This window comes from Manacus candei, unplaced genomic scaffold (genome assembly GCF_025592945.1).
Source record: "Manacus candei isolate 608988 ecotype Guabito, Panama unplaced genomic scaffold, ASM2559294v1 h1tg000046l, whole genome shotgun sequence".
NCBI classification, from domain to species: Eukaryota; Metazoa; Chordata; class Aves; order Passeriformes; family Pipridae; genus Manacus; species Manacus candei.
This window is the reverse complement of record NW_026138094.1, coordinates 1,978,954-1,995,355: the sequence shown is the minus strand read 5'-3', so window position 1 is coordinate 1,995,355 and position 16,402 is coordinate 1,978,954. Positions and strand designations below refer to the sequence as shown.

Below are 16,402 nucleotides of genomic sequence, written 5' to 3'. Positions count from 1 at the left end.
CAAGCTGTGTAACACTTCAAAGTCCTCCATTAGCTCCTCTACCCAATGCTCTTTCTTACCTGTGTGGCTGCAAAGCCATGGCAGAACTGTCTAGATATGGTTCTTCTCTCATTATCATCAACAGAAGCACCAAGCAAGCTACAACTAAAGAATCCCAGTTCTTCCTTTTGTCATACTGTCCACTCTACTAAACTGGTAAAGCTGTGTGTGCTAAAGGGAACAAAAATCAGTCATACAGGGATACAGGGAATAAACATGGAAGGGAAAGAAAGTGCCTGTCACAGAAAAGTTTGTGACTATAGGACTGATTTTACTCACACCTAGTTTCTTATGTTGCTCACCAGTATTGTGCAGAGATTTTTCATATTTACAGAGGAATCAAACCAATGCCTCCAATGCAACTAAATAATGCAGTCCCTGCCTCTGTCAGCACAGTTCCTCATGTGTCCATGACCTCGATAAGAACAAGCCAGACTCCATATAAATAGCATCAACAACAGCCCAAGAGCAGGAACTAACAAGCCTCTGACATTTCTGATTTCTGTAAGGTCATGGCAGTGATTACAATTATAGGCACAGCTCTGGTATGGAAAGGGAAAGGCAATGTCTGTGAAAACATTTTGTATTTTATAGGAGAAAACAGATTTTTGTTTCAAAGTCATCGTTCCCTGCTATGAGATACACAAATATGGATGTTTCTCATTTCCCCTACACAGGATTTGTTCAAACCACACACAAGCCAAACTGTGCTAAAGCATTGCCAGTGAACTATTAGGATTGCTGGACTGTGGGTACAACAACTTTAACCTTGGCCAGGTTTTCATTTCATGAAATGCACATGAGATGCCACATTAAGCTGCCTCCAACTAGAAAGCTGACCCCAAAGGCCTGTGGCCAAAATTATCGATCCATTTAAATGCACTGCAATTTAAAAAGAAAACCTATCAAATTTAATGCATGTGCACAAGTAGGTTTTTACAAGAGGCTTTGAACAGATCAGGTGTCTTTGCTACAAAGAGGGAACAGGAAGTTATTCACAGGCATTTTGATGACTCCATGGAGCAAGGCATAAATGCTCCTGTTCAAAGACACCATTTTGTCAGAACTGCAGAAAATTGGATTGCCTCCTCATCAGCAAGAACGTGGTATATTCCTGTGACTACAGAGAAGCCTGTGGCCATAAAAAGGATTAAATATGTCAGTCCTATTTAATAACATCACATTTGTTCTGTTTTGTTCAAGTTTTGATGCTATTTCTGCCCATGTGAAAAATCTGTTGCTGCAATACTAAAATGCCTGAGACCCCAAAATAGGGCAGAGGCTTGTAAATCAATAGACTTTTAGTGAGGGTTTGAACTCACCTCACTGGTTTTGTGAAGTCTGAGCCATTAAGTGGATGATCTTGCCAGTCTGGGACTTCTCTCAGTAACCAGGGAAGCTGGAAATTTACATTACTTTAAATGAAAACCTCAATTCTCATACATTTGTGGGAGTCTGTAGGACTTCAAGAGTCAAACACCACGGCACTTGTGGGGAGCAAAAGAGAACTGGCAATCCCTAGAGGCCATTTCACTGCAAAGCCATGTGAAAATCTGGTCCTTTTCAGGTTCTGTTAAAAATTCAATTTCAACCAAGTTTGAACAAGCTCATTTCGATCTAACTGTGCACCATTTTACAATCTCTGATCTAATCTTATTAAAGTTCACAAACTGAGGTGGTACCAGATGGCATCCAGAATAGTTTTTCATTTTGAGCTTCTGAGAAAAGCTCAAAACCCTCATGGGAAAAGTTAACCAACGTGAAATTTAAACTGAAGGGGAACTCTGCATAGACTCCTGTGAAACTAAACTGTGTCTTGTAAACATCTTGTAAACATGAGCTCCTGCATCAAAATTGAAACTCTGGTCTCAGCAAGGGGTTAAAACTCAGATTCTTGCTCTCCCTGAGAATATTCTCTCATACCTTTGTTCTGCTCCAAGGCCAAACACAGCTTCCTGCAGATCAGTGTGGGCAACCCAGAGAGAAAGGATACCAAAAATGGGTTGTTCTAATGAAGCACAACACTGCTCTTAATTCAGCCTTACAGCCATTTCACCACCATTAGGACTCAAAATTGTAATAGCAAGGATTTGCCACGCTATTCCCATTTTTAGATGGAGAATCCAGGCATTAAAAGCATGTTTGGGACAAAGATGCTCCATGTGGAAGATACAAGAACCAGTTCCCAGCAAGCCACCCAAGGGAGGGAAGTCACAATACTATGGAGTTCCACCTTGGTTAAAAAAATAGGCTTGTAACAGGGCAAAGAGTCTGAAAAAGAGCTCCTGGGTCCAGTTTGTACATTGATCACACCCCCAGTACCCTTACAGAGGGCTGCAGTCACAATAACCAAAGAGGTTAAATGAAATATCCAAGGAAATCCACTGCAGAACAGCCCTGTCAGTTTGAGTGGAACAGGGATCTGCAGCCACACCAGCTCTTGGAAGCAAACAACAGCCACTCTGCTCAGCCCAGGGACTTCATCTCTCCATCAGATACCAACCCAACAGCACCTCCCAAACTCAGTGGCACCTTTGCATGGCTTTCATTTCACAAAGTAAGACAATACTTCAAGCAGATTTTAAAACAGAACAGCTCCTTAAGTGTTTGCTCTGGGTGCATCTCTATATGTGTGTGCAAGTGCTGCATGAAAAGAAAAATATATGCCCAGCAGAACTACTGTCTACATGTACCTTCTTCCCAAGGACTTATTTATTCATGTGACAAATTTGCCCATCCCAGTCTATCAAAATTGTAATTTGTGTTCTAATGGAAGTGCCTAAAAACATACTGGACCCTTTCCAGGTTCTAAAGTAATATTATAATATAGTTAAATGAAAACAAAGGCTAAATACTTAATTTCCTGTAGACCACATTTCCAAGATTGCTGTTCCAGTTTCGTGATTAAATAATAGGTATTTTGGAATATTCTGTTACAGTTATTAGCATTTTCAATTTGCTCCTAAAAATCATCAAAACAAAATTAAGCATTTACTTACTCTCTGGCTCCCCAGTAAAAATCAGCTTAGGTCAGACAGCATTTTGCTGCACTGTCATCACTTGCTAAAAATTCTTCTACTTCCATTACGACCTCTGGGTTATCGACTTCTGATAGTTTATTACAATTAACAAAAAAAAAAAAATCCTACAGTACCTTAATTCTGAAGTTTCTGAAATGACTGAATTGTAATAAAATTTTCATCAAATCAGTGATTCATCACTAGTAACAGTAATTAAAATACTACCAACACTCACATGTCACCAGGTGGTACATCGGTGTTACCAAAAAAAGAGAGGAGCAAACCTTTAGCAATAAATATACTTTAATATTGTATTGCTAAGAACTTAAATGAGGTCTGAAATATCACTGGTCAACACAGCATCATTGCTAACACTTTGCAGGCACAAAGGAGAACAGGGTTCTCCAACTGCAAACAAATTAAAAACCTGATCTCTAGACCATGGACTTCACAGGACACAGCACAGATTCAAACTGACAGAGAAAGCAACAAAACAAATCAAACTAAAATTAAATCCTAATTCCATTTATTGTTTCAATTATTGTTTTAGCACTCACCTCATAAATCCTCACACATGCAAGCCTTTATTTTCCCCCACAAATGTCCAGAAATAGCCTCCCTTCTACTTCATAACCCCACCTGCCATGAGAACATACCAATCTGCTAATAAGCTGCCTCCAGCATACATACATTGTCTTTTTTTTAATTTAGTTGTAATAACTTACAGTCTTATTGCACATTCCAATTCCACTGCAGGTTAAACTCTACTAACAGACACCATGCAAGCAGGGAGAAAGAACACAACCAAATGAGAATGGTCATAAAATATAGGATACCATACCAAGCCTGCCCTAATACTGAACAATTCTGGTTTTATTCCCCTGGTTTTTCTCAGGTTTACAGTGACAAAATGATTTGTGACTGTTTACAGTGACAGTCTCCTAGTACGAACATCAGCAGACAGCAATGATTTCAGGAAGGGTTTCTTCATTTTCATTTTTGTGTATGACAACCCCCCCAGCAGCAAAGCAAATTCCCCTGTCCCTGTCTCCAGGGACAATGGGACAACACTGATGCTGCCCCCTCAGAGCCTCTGCTGACACACAACATCAGAGAACAAGCCCTTTCTGTGAGTCCCAAGCTTATCAGCACAATGAGATGTTGAAAGCCAAATGGCTTGAACATTACAAGTTCTGATCTCTAGCACAAGAAACATAAGTCAGCCAATTAACAGAGAAAAATCCTGTAACTAAAAACACAGATTTTTTTTTTTATTGTTATCATTTATAATTTAGGAATAATTGTGAAGTTTTCCCCCATGTTCTAAATAGGAGAACAAGAATGAATATTTATGCAGCCAGTCCCCTTATTGGCCTTCTCCCCATCGCTTGCTTGTCCAGGTGTTTAACAGACCCCTTACATCTGAGTTTCAGAACCTTACTTCTCATGCACCCCTCTTTGTTTCTTTGCAATAAAATCTAAATTACTTTGTTTCCTTTTGCTATTTAACCTCATAAGAGGGGTCTTGCACCAGCTCCACGATTTTCTTTTACAATTGCTTTCCCATGCATTCCTTGAAATCGAAGGAATTTCAAATGGTTGAAATTTTTGGGGTTTTTTTTCTTTGAACTGCTGCAATGTAACACAAACCAGATCTGATTCTATTGGTTACTTAAAAGGCATTAACTATAAATTAGTAATTTCTACATAAAAGACATGACATAAAACTCTTCACCTTAGCCATGATAAAGAGCCTAGAGTTCCTCAGCATTTTCCTCTTTTGGGAATGCAGGACCACGCTGCAAAACACCTCCCTATGAGCTATGCCAGCAGGTTTTGTTAGAGTGCAATCAGGAACAGCCTGGACTGAGAAAAATGAATAGTTTTGATATCACATTTATTACCTATTTTTATCCATATTCCTTTCTTCTTGCCTACACTTAATTTCCACATCATGGCACAAACCCAGTAGCTCAGAAGCAAAACCAACGCTCAGGAGTTCATTTGTTTATGAACAACCATGAGAAGGGACTGGTGTGTTACTGAATGTTTCTTAATAAACACTCCCAACTTTGATAACAGCATATGACAAGGTTTTATCTAATTTTTAAAGCCAAGCAAGGTGCAGATGGTGGCTCTCCTGGGAGGACACTAAACCCCTGTTTGTACTGTGAACTGAAACAACTGAGTTCATCTCCCTCACTTCCCACCCAGCAAACACTGCCAGTTGCAGACCTCAGAAAGACACTGAAAATTAATGTTAACAGCTTAAAGCAAAAAGAGAAACTTCCAAAAATGAAGTCTGACCTAAAGGGTTTGTCATTAAAAAAGATATTACACTAAAATGCTGGAAAAAGGTCTAAAAGACAGGAACAGGGGGAAAAAAAGCCTGGCAGGGAGTTACAGAAGCTGGTTCACTCTTCAGCTGCCAGAACCATCAGCTGACTTGGAGTCACAGACTGAACAAGAGAGTTTATATTAAATGCTAGACCCAAAGGAAGTCAGCAGCACCCAAAAGTGATCATTTGATCATTCTAACCTAGGGAATAATTAATTATTCATAAACAAACCCGGGTTCACTTGCAGCCTCATATACATCAACTTGTTTAATCAGGGGGAAAACCAAGGCCCAACAATGTACAATATGTTATTTTCTATTCCATTAGTATCCCCAGCATTCTTGAAAACTTCAAATTTTTCTTAGTTCTACTTTGGATTTTTTTAAATATATCATTTTGAAACTAATTCAGAGAGAAGAGTACCTCAAGTATAATGAGATTGCCTAATTGTGTCACTTTATCATTACAGAGAACAGCATTTGCTTTCAGAACTACTTTGACAGGGACACAATTCAGCTCATTGTGTTTTCTAACACTGTTATCCAACCTGTGAAGACAAAGGCACACTGCAGACTCAGGATTACATTCCACCTTTCTATAAAGACATCCAAATCTGGAAAATAATTGTTAGAAAAAACCTGCAGAAATAAGAACAAAATAAAGCTCCACACAACTCCTTTACTTTGCTGTATTTCAAGCTGCTTCCTATAGGCAGGTTATACATTATTAATTATATTTGATGGGAAAAAAGAGATCCAGAGGGGAGTCCAGGCAGAATCACAATTTGGAGTCACCATTCCAAGTCACACTCCAGCACCTACTTTTGCTCCAAACTGAATTAAAGCAAACATTTTCCAAGTGCCACGCTATAGAGAATATTTAAAAGCAGTTAAAAACATTACAGAATGAAGATATTTTGTAAAACCATTTTAGGTTTGTTTATGTTTTATTTGGTGTTTTTTCAAGTTCTACTGTTTTAACTTGCTTTTATTATTATATAGTTGCATAACATTATAGCATTAGGATGTAATATGATTGGAAGTTCTAGCATTTTAATTTTTAAACCTTCAGAGTTCTACAAGCAAGCTGTTTTCTCTTTGCTCTTTAAAAAAATTATCTAGATCAAAAATAAAGAATTTATGTCATACAATTATAAGCATCAGTTAACCTTAATTACACATTCTCTTGATATGCTATGGAACTTATAATGATAAAAAAATATTTTACAAAGCATTTACTTTTTTGAATTCTTATTTGGACATTTTTTAAGATTGAGATTTTACCTTAGGTAATCAACATCAGAACTTTCTCTCACTTAAGAAGAAAGTATGTTTAATCAGGCTTTTTATAGCAAAGATATTTTATTCTACTTTTTCCCCGCAGTTCTGGGGAAAAAAATTTAACATAGTGATAACATTTTTCTCCAGTACTTAGAGATGTAATTTGTAAGCCAAATTTTAATGTTACTGAACTATTTTGTGTCTTTTTACAAGTTTCTTGTCAGGCTGTATTTCAACAAAACAGTGAAATCTCTCTTTGGGGTTTCAAGTGCTGCAATGGGGGAAAAAAGGGTTTGTACACAGTTATGACATTCAGATCTTACATAAATTCACTTTCATTAAACTTATTAAAAACGTTCATGACTGTTTATGGTTATTTCAGTGGGGTTTATTCCACACTTATAGTGCACTAACTTAAAGTGACTCAAGAATGGCTTTACTCCCCCAGAACTGGATTAAAACTGAGAGGGGAAAAAAAACCTAACCCAACAAACCAGAGCACTGGCATGAATGCTGCATTATATGGGCTGGATAAATATGGCAAATGCCACTGTAAGCAACAGCTGCCCCAACAACATCTGTGTTTCTGGGTCACTTATAATGAAACAAGATGCAAAACTATAGATGCAGAGAGCAGCTCCATGGAAGAGTGAGGAGCTCCATCCTTTGGATTACCAGGGGCTGAGAGACACTGGGAAAAGACCAAACAGAAGATCCAGTGCTTCCTCATTTCACTGGAACTGAACTGACCTGAATGCTTTGCTACTCCCAACTGCCCATCACCAGCTCTCACAGCAGTTCCAGCTCTGTTCAAAGGCAGGAAAGTTGTCCTTTAACTGTCTTTTACATGCAGGGATTGCACCTGCTGTGCACTGGTATCAGAAACAACTTCAATTGGGTCATGGTCAAAGATCATAGGCCAAAAAACCTGTTAGTGTTGCTTTATAAATAGAGGAAGGCTGAGAGACTTTATAGACAGTGGGGTCAAGAAATCTCACAGAGGCTCACTCTGTAAAACATTTAACAAAAAAACTATGCAAGCAAAGGGAAGATGTGGCAAAAAGCAGTTATTTCTTAGCTCCCAGGAACCTGTTTCTTCCATTAACACTTTATTAAGGCCCAGCAGGTGTTTCACAATGCAAAGCTTGGCATTAGCAAGTCATTCTGAAAAGCAACAATGAAGAGTCCTATTTCCAACAGCCAAGAAATTATAATGGTGTACATGAAAAGGCAGAGAGGAGGAGAGAGAATTCTGTTGTAATTACAGATTTTCATGTTTATGGTACATTTTACAGTTCAAAAATCAAGCCTTGAATATTAACAAACTAGAGATTTAATTTTCATGTGATTCTGCATTTCAGCATCTGAATGCCAAGGGCTCCATAACCTACATCTTCACTGTCACAGAGCTGTGCAGTCACATCCTGGGCAAAGCTTTGGTGACAATTCTCAGCGTGACCTTCTCAACACAGTGGCTCCCACAGCACAAACAACCCAAGTCAGTCACTGGTTCAAGGTAGTGAATAAGAATCACTTTTACAATAAGATCAAATAACTGGAAACAGTTTGCAACACTGGTCCTTCTAACACAAACCATGCTCCCAGGCCCCTGTGCTGGCTGGGGTCACACCCAAGTACTGATGGCCAGAGTAGGCCACTGATGCACAGTCCAATGTTTATTTGGTACAGCTTTTCAGGCTGCTCTCAAAGCCTTTGTATCTCGTGACATAAAGCTCTACAAAGTCCCTGGGCACTGAAGAACATCCCCCTCCAATACAACCCAGTGAGATGAACAAGCAGCAGCAAACATTTTCTGGAGATGAGGTGAAGGACAGATATAGGTATTGATGTGCCCTTGATTCTGCTTTACTAAGCAGATATTAGGGTCTTCCTCACGTTATTACTGATAAAAGAAGAACACAGTAATGCCTAAGAAGAAAAGAGAAAAGCTTCCCAGAAGCACTGTAGGGAGTACTGACTCAGAAGAATGTACACACTAAACACAAGAGGACAGAGAAAGGAAAGAAGTGGCTCCAGCTTTTAGAAAGCACACACAGAAAAAACCAAATCCACCCCAGACCTTTTTTCAGTGTAAGCAATCAACATCACACAAATAAGTTGAGATTCCTACAGGAAACAGATTCTTTACCTTTACAAGAACAACTCTGTATTCCAAGATGTTAGTTAACTCATCAGTTAAGAGAATAACCCTAACTCATGGAGAGTACACACTTCTCATCATTCAGATCTGTCACTCTGATCCTACAGTCATTAAGAGTTCCCTAACTTAAAACAATCATGCCACCCATAGCTCTCTTACCTGGACACCAGTGCACATCAGCACAGTTCCAAATGGGAGCTCCTTGCCTAATCCTGTTTTTCTGATGGAGATTTAACATACTTGGTTATGCTTCCTATAGCTGAAATAATTTACCCCCCTAGAAAGTCTCCAAGAATTTCAATATCTGATGCAATTTTTCTTTAAGGTCCATAAAATCTTCATTACCAGTCATTTTGTTACTGAAGTTACTCATAGTGTGCATTTAAAAACTGCTTAGATATTTCCTGTTAACGTCAGAAGTTAACTAGGAGATGAAAACAAAATACAATGCAAGGGAAAAAGTAATATAAAAATCGGAAGACAGAAAATACTTGTTTCAGTTACCTTTAAAAGGTATCTGCTGTTCCCATCCAAATGAATTTTTAGGTAAAATGCTAAATAATACTCTTGCCAAGGGCGCCCCTGCGTGGTGACCAAGGTCTGTGCAAACCCAGTTTGCTTCACAGCTCACAAGGGACTTTTCTGCCTCCAAACCCACAGTGAGTCAGTGCTCACACCTGCCCAAGCACTGGGAAAGGTTTCTTCTAGCAGAAGTGTCCCAGAAGTGCCCAAACCCACACCCAACACGCTTCCCTACAGGCGTATTCCATAAATGATGGTCAAGGTTAATTATTAAGAGCACACTTTCCTCATACTTTGCTTTGTTCATTAAAACCTCCTCAACATTCTACTTGCATTTTTCTTCTAAACTTAAAATTTACTGAATAAGAGCATCCCATTGGCTCCAAAAGAAATATAAGGATACACTGATTTAAAATAAGCAAAAATAATACTTCAAAGGAAGAGAAGAGACACTTATGGCTCAATAGCAAGTTGACAAAGCCCCATTCATACAGTCTTTAACAGCACTGTCGATATTTAGGGTTAGAAGAGGCAACAAATGTTTAAGTGTATAAAATAGCAAATGTATTAAAGCAAACAACAATAGTGAAACAAATAGTAATAGTGAAATATACTGCAAGCCTGCATCCTGCAACAACCAGCTGCAGCACCACATAAAAACTGTTAAAAAACAAAAGTGGAACTTTATGGGACTGTCAGAAAGTGTTTGTTCACTTTCCAAAATTCATCAGAAAGAATATTGTTCAAATGTGCAGAAAAACAAATTTACACAGAAATAATACAACTGAATACCAAGTTCATTGCTATACTTCCTTCTTCTGCATAGGTGGAATATCACCCCATTCCTATTTTGCCTAGTTTTATTTTTAAATTATTTAATTCCTTTAAAAAGTTTTCATTTCATTAGGATTCAGAGTCTAGTCCACACCAGGAGGTACATAATCATTCAATGATGAGTGAGCTTTGACTGTAGTACTTGCATTATTACATGTGCCAGTTACTACATTGGGACAGACAGATAAGAAAGTGAAAAAAGACCAATCAAAATTAGGGTATTGCATCATAAGAACATATTTTGGTTTTTTACCTCTCCTGGTAAGATTAAACAACACTTAAGTTTTATAAAAAGGCTATTATATCCAACACTGGTTATCAACAGAAAAAGGAGAGAATTAATATATTAAACATTACATTTTTATATTAAGACAAAACTTCTCTATAATGTATTTTCAGTGTTAACAGGTGTGACTCCATTTTAGATACTGAGAACTTTTAAATGGTTAATGAAAAATACCTTTACTACACACAGATTAAATTTATATTTCAGGTGAAGGTAAACCTGTCTCTATCATATTCTTTATCTTTTTTCTGAGTTATTTTTTATATTATAGAAACATTTACCACCTTCATTTTTTCCCCTAAGAATAAAGTAAGCTGAAAATACTAACCAGAACCAATGGTCCTGGGAACAAAACAGATAATGTTTTGTAAGACAAGGGTATTATAGTTCTGGTAATGCAGAAAAATGTCCAACAGAGGGTGATAGAGACCATAAATTCATTAGGCACAACTCAATTTATCTGACTTAAAATTAAAATAATGTGTAGCTAAGGAAAAGCTCCCTACTGGTAAGGTTTGAATAATCTTCATTACTTGAGAAACATTTTCAGTTAACTGTAAATGCTGACAACTTTTCAGAAAAATATTCTCTTAAGCATCTGACAGTACAAAACTTCAATTATTTGGTTCTTTAATCATTACATCCTTCAGCTACATCCATGTTCACTTGGCAGTGTATAAAGTACTGGTAAGTAACATTATTTCATTTATTTTTAACAGTGTTGCTGTTACAGAAGTGGGATGCTAAGTCTTGGAGTCCAAGGAGATGGACAATACATGCAACTTAATATAAAAGATAAAAGAGGAGCAACACATGTAATTTTCATACAGATGAATCTATCCTGAAACTTAAAGTACTTTTAAGAAGAATGAAGGACATCTCATCCAACATCAACTGTTCTCAAATGCAAACATGCCATTGACAATTGAGAGGTAAAGTTTCAGCAGATCTGTAGCACCCACTTTCTAATCTTGTACTGTGGGAACCACTGACACCAAGAGGGAGTCAACAGGGACAGTGCTTTTAGCACACTGGAGCTGTAATACTGTGGTTTCCTTTAGTTTGACATATTTCATATGTTTCTCTGAATACTCCCTCAAATACTAACTCAAAACTTTGAAAGAAAGAAAAGGGTGGTTTACAGACATGCAAAAAAATCTCAACACAACTGTTATGTGGCCCAACAGGACAAGTTTCTTTCAGCTGACACACACTTTCATTTTACTGAGGTTGCAAGTAATGGAGTGAATTGCTACAGATCAAGAGAACTGATCACAAAAAGCTGGAAAACGTCTGAATTGAGTTCCTTTCAGAAGAAAAGTACAAACCTTTTAATATTTTAGCTAAATGTGTCTCCCAAAGCTTCCAATGTTCAGCCTCCTGCACAAGCACAGGTAATATCACTGTGTCTGAGGACTCCCTCAACCCCCTTGGCTTCCTCCAGCTCAGGCTCTCATTCCTCTTTCCTGTAGCAGAAGCATTCCCAAGTGCCTTTACCTGCCTTCTCATGGCTTTCTCATGGGAATTAATTGTTTATGGGGCACTGGGCACCAGTACAGAAGTGGTTCACTGACTCTCTAAGAATGACAGACTACATCACTTCACTGAGCAATAAGCACCACCGAGGAACAGCTTCAATAAAACTCAAAATCTGGATGTGTAGATCTATTTTCAACACCTCAGGAAAAAAGAAAGGGGGTGGGTGAGGAGGTGAACAAACACTACAGCAAAAAAACACTCTGGTCTAGGAATCCCCGGCCTTAAAAGAAGGCTGTGGGAAGATCTCACTGTGTCCACATCTAACGGGAGGGGAACAGAGCAGATGGAGTCAGATTCTCAGAGATGTGCACACAGAGAGACCAAGGGCACAAACTGCAATAGGGAGAATTTCAATGCAATTTCTAGCCCAGACCTCCCATACAAATGTAGCAGTTTATACTTTTGTAATTGCACAGTATTGGGATGATTGCATGGTTGCTGGTACACTAAATCTATTTTTCAGAGTCATAGATCAGAAGTGTCATTAAAACAAATTTCTGGCCATTTCTGAATTGGTTTGAGATCAAGGAAAGTTTTAAAGCACAATCAACTTCCCACAGCTCTATCATGTACAAAGGAAATTCAAAGCTCTGGCTTTCCTTGTACTAAGAAACACAGAGCAGAAACAACCACAGCCTTGTCCAGATGTGCACAAGTAAGAGGAATCTGCACATGCAGAGGACAAGGTTGCATTCATAAGTGATTTCCCCTGGCAAACCAACTATTTAAACTGAACTTGACCTTCACTATTTGAGTTCATGAGTCACATCTGACCCACTTCTGCTTCTTTTGCCAACATATATAGCAAACATCAGCCAAGTGCCAAATGCCCCTTGCTAGGAATAGATTTCTTTTACTAACTTTACTTGAAAGATTACAAACTTCTTTTTGTTTTCTAAACACTGTAACATTTTGTTTAAGATTGCTACCATCTTGCAGAAAGTGTATTTATTCCTTGCAAAGGGAACCTACACACTAAACTGCAAAAAGTCAACATGAGGGCTCCTTCTGAATCTGTGAAAAGTAACCATTCACTCAAATATTTTCCACGAGAACATCACTGCTGAGTAAATGGAGAGCCAGCAAGACCTGAGGCAAATGTGGATCAATGAGAAAAGTCAGACTGGCAGCAGCTGTAAAGCAATCAAGAGAAACCATTCTGTTGCAGACTGAGAAAAATATTTCCACTCTAAAACTGAATCAAAGAAAGATGCTGTATTTCTTTCTTATTTAAGCTGAAGTCACCCTTTAGCATTCCATCGCTTGTTCTCAGTGGACAGAAACACTAAGAAAAAACCCCAACCTGTAATAATAAAAGTTAACATTTTTCACATGTGCTTTAAAAACCTAAGACAAATAAGAAAAGCTGAAGACAATGCCCCCAGGGTTAGCCAGTGCCCAGCAGGGTGGGCAGGGGCAGCAGCCTCACCTTGCACTGCCCTGCCACGCAGATGGCGCTGCCGTTCTGGTCGCAGGGGGTGCCGTCGATCACCGTCTCCGCCTGCCGCACGTAGAAGCGGTACCCGATGGCCCGGCAGTTCAGCTCACACTTCTGGCTTCCCTTCACTGCGGGGAGACACAAAAGTCACCATGACAAAGACTAGAAAAGGAAAAGCTCGTTAAACGAACAGTGAGGTCTGAGAGGAAGGAACGAACTGCCCACACTGATGGATGGTGATTAAAAACCAACTCCAAGGTAAGATGCAACACGGCTCAGTTATTAGGGACAGATACTTTGCTAAATGACCACGAGTATTTGTAGTTCCATAACAAATGTTGACCAGTTAGGCTTCTTAAAGCATAATAACATGTAATGGCATTTCGTGACTCCTAAGTGGCAGCAAAATTGCACTGTAATTGTACAGATGTGCATCAAATGAGGCTCACTGATAGTCACTGGGCAGTTCAGGTCAATCAAGTATAATAATATCCAGAATCAAGAAACATATTGAACAAAATAGATGCAAATTTAAAAAAAATATATTTTTTTTTTCTCTTCATTTTTACAAGTTGCCCTTTAGTGACTATTCCTTAGGTCAGGAGAAAATTGAGGAAAACCCACAAAAACCCTCTTTAATGTTTAAAAATTCATAAAACTCATCATTATTTCCTCTGACATGAAACAACCAATAGGAAATCAGTCCACTGAACTCTGGGTGAGAGGAACACAAGAGACAAGAAGCAAGAAATGTTATCTTCTCCAGTAAAAATCTGTTCCTTAAACAGATACAGCCTAACACTCCACATATCTGCTGCTATCAGGTTTGTTAACACATCTGTGTAGCCTTCCTATTGCAAATCATCTGTCAGGTCAAAGTTGCTCACAGCTTATCACCCCTGTTTGCTGACTGAAATAACAACACCTTCTGCTTCTTTCCACCCACGAGTAGCACTGCTACACAGTGGCAGTGAGGTACAAACAGAAATCCTTCTTCTTTTGACAATACTTTCCCCTCACATCAGCAAGCTTCAGCTCATGCCCTAACCTGAAACAGAAACCCACTACTTAATGTCACAGGAGGTGCTGTGCACCCCAGAGAACTGCTACAACATTGTATTCACAGGATTTTCGACCTGACTTCGGTGCAGTTTTGAATCTTCAGCTGAGACATAACAAAAAGGTCAAAATAAATAAATGCAATCACATCAAATACATATTTAACATCTGGTTTCTGTAAAAGTCCTGAACTTTCAGCTCAGCTTCAGTGACCCCCTGTGCAGACACAGGATTAGTGCAGACCCATTCTGAAATCTGGATCTTCCATTTCCCCTCACCCAGATATTTAACTCACCCACATCATCTACTGTGTCTGGCAATCTTCTGATAAAATCCTTAAAAACCTCTGCTAATGTTAAGTGAGGTCAAAGATCTGTTTATCTCATTCCCTTTTTTTGCAGAAGTCACATTTGACTAGGCAATTTTCCATTGGATACTTTTTTCTAAGATAGATTCACCATGTTATCACTCCAAGGACTTCACTTAGTTATTTAAAAAAAAAAAAAAGAAAGAAAGGAAACAAACCAAAAAAGCTGAGGTATTTCCTGCAGTTCAATTTCCAAGTGTAACAGTTGGGTTTAATGACAAACTGAGCATTATTCTTAGCAGCTTCATCACTTCACACATAACTATATTCAGAATTCTCAAATAAATACAATCCAGTTTCAGTGATTTATTACAATTTAAGTCAACTTGTCCTTTTCTGTGTCTCAAAGTGTCCTATTTTTATAACATACAACACCAGCAATCAAGCAGCACCTCTAAAGTGTACATTTTCTTATCTTCCAATTCCCTAAAATCAAGTCTAACAAGCCATTTAGGGTTTCTGAAATATCCTTATCTTTTATGTTGATTCCCCTTAGTTCAAAGTGTCCTGAAACCTCACATTCCCATTCTCTTCCTCTCCTGATTCTCTCCCATTTGTTTTTGATGCTTTAAAATATTTATTATTTAAATTACCAGCTGTCCTTCCCGATCCCAATAAAAGTTCTGTGCTACTCAAAGATGAAGAAATTAACTGCTGAAGCAGAGAATTTTTGTCTGGACCTGTCTCTTCCTTCACTTCTGCTGTGGTAGGTCAGCCCCCTGCATTGCTAAGGCAGCACACTAACAATCCCAACCAGACTGCAATTACTTTCTCTGTAAAAAATTATTCCCATTTCATAATTTCTGTGTTTCATTCTTTTTTTATTAGGAACTGTTTCTGCTCATATAAAAAAATATTAGAACAGTCACTGGCTTTGACCTCAATCAGACTTTAATGACAAACAAATCCTATAACCCTTTAGCCTTTGGTATTCAGATTCCTTTGATAAGCTACTACCTTGTTTAGGCATATACCAATTGCTACTACCTAAAGACAATGTTCCCAATGTGAAAGATGCGAAAAAACTTCTCTACAAAGAGTAAAATCTGTTAACTGAATTGCCCCCGTTGAATGAGGGGCATTTCCCACAGGATTTTATGTCAGCATTATGTATTATTGTGTACGATGCAGAAATTACAGAACACATTTTAGAATTCCCATGCAAAACAAGACACCACAGTAGTAAAAAAGTACTCCACTGCTTATTAACCTCACACTTATGCTGACACCCTCCTCTACCTTGTGTTTTGCCACAACTCTTGAGGTTTTACAGTTTAAGCAGTAGGTCAAGCTGCACTATTGGCTTGGCAACTGGACATAAAATGTCAATTAAACAGGGAGCTGTGAAGTGATTGATTCCACACAGGCATGAGTTTTGAGCACCATGTCATCTGATCCCAGACTTTACAAAAGGATCTATCTGATCTCTGGGAACACAGTAAGGCTTCTAGGTGAAGACCTTCCAAACTAGCTGGCAGGAAGACACATTTCCACAAAAAAAAAAAAAAGGGTTCTTTT

At 38.4% G+C, this 16,402-nt stretch overlaps 1 protein-coding gene across 6 annotated transcripts in view; it reads right to left on the bottom strand.

Annotated features, from left to right (window-relative positions):
* Nucleotides 1-16,402, bottom strand: part of THSD4 (thrombospondin type 1 domain containing 4) — a 304,090-nt gene that overhangs the window by 132,248 nt on the left and 155,440 nt on the right. For all 6 annotated transcript variants that reach the window (XM_051796399.1, XM_051796397.1, XM_051796396.1 and 3 more), the window contains one exon: nucleotides 13,450-13,586. In XM_051796399.1, coding sequence (XP_051652359.1) covers nucleotides 13,450-13,586 — 137 coding nt within the window. The remainder of the gene's footprint in view (nucleotides 1-13,449; nucleotides 13,587-16,402) is intronic.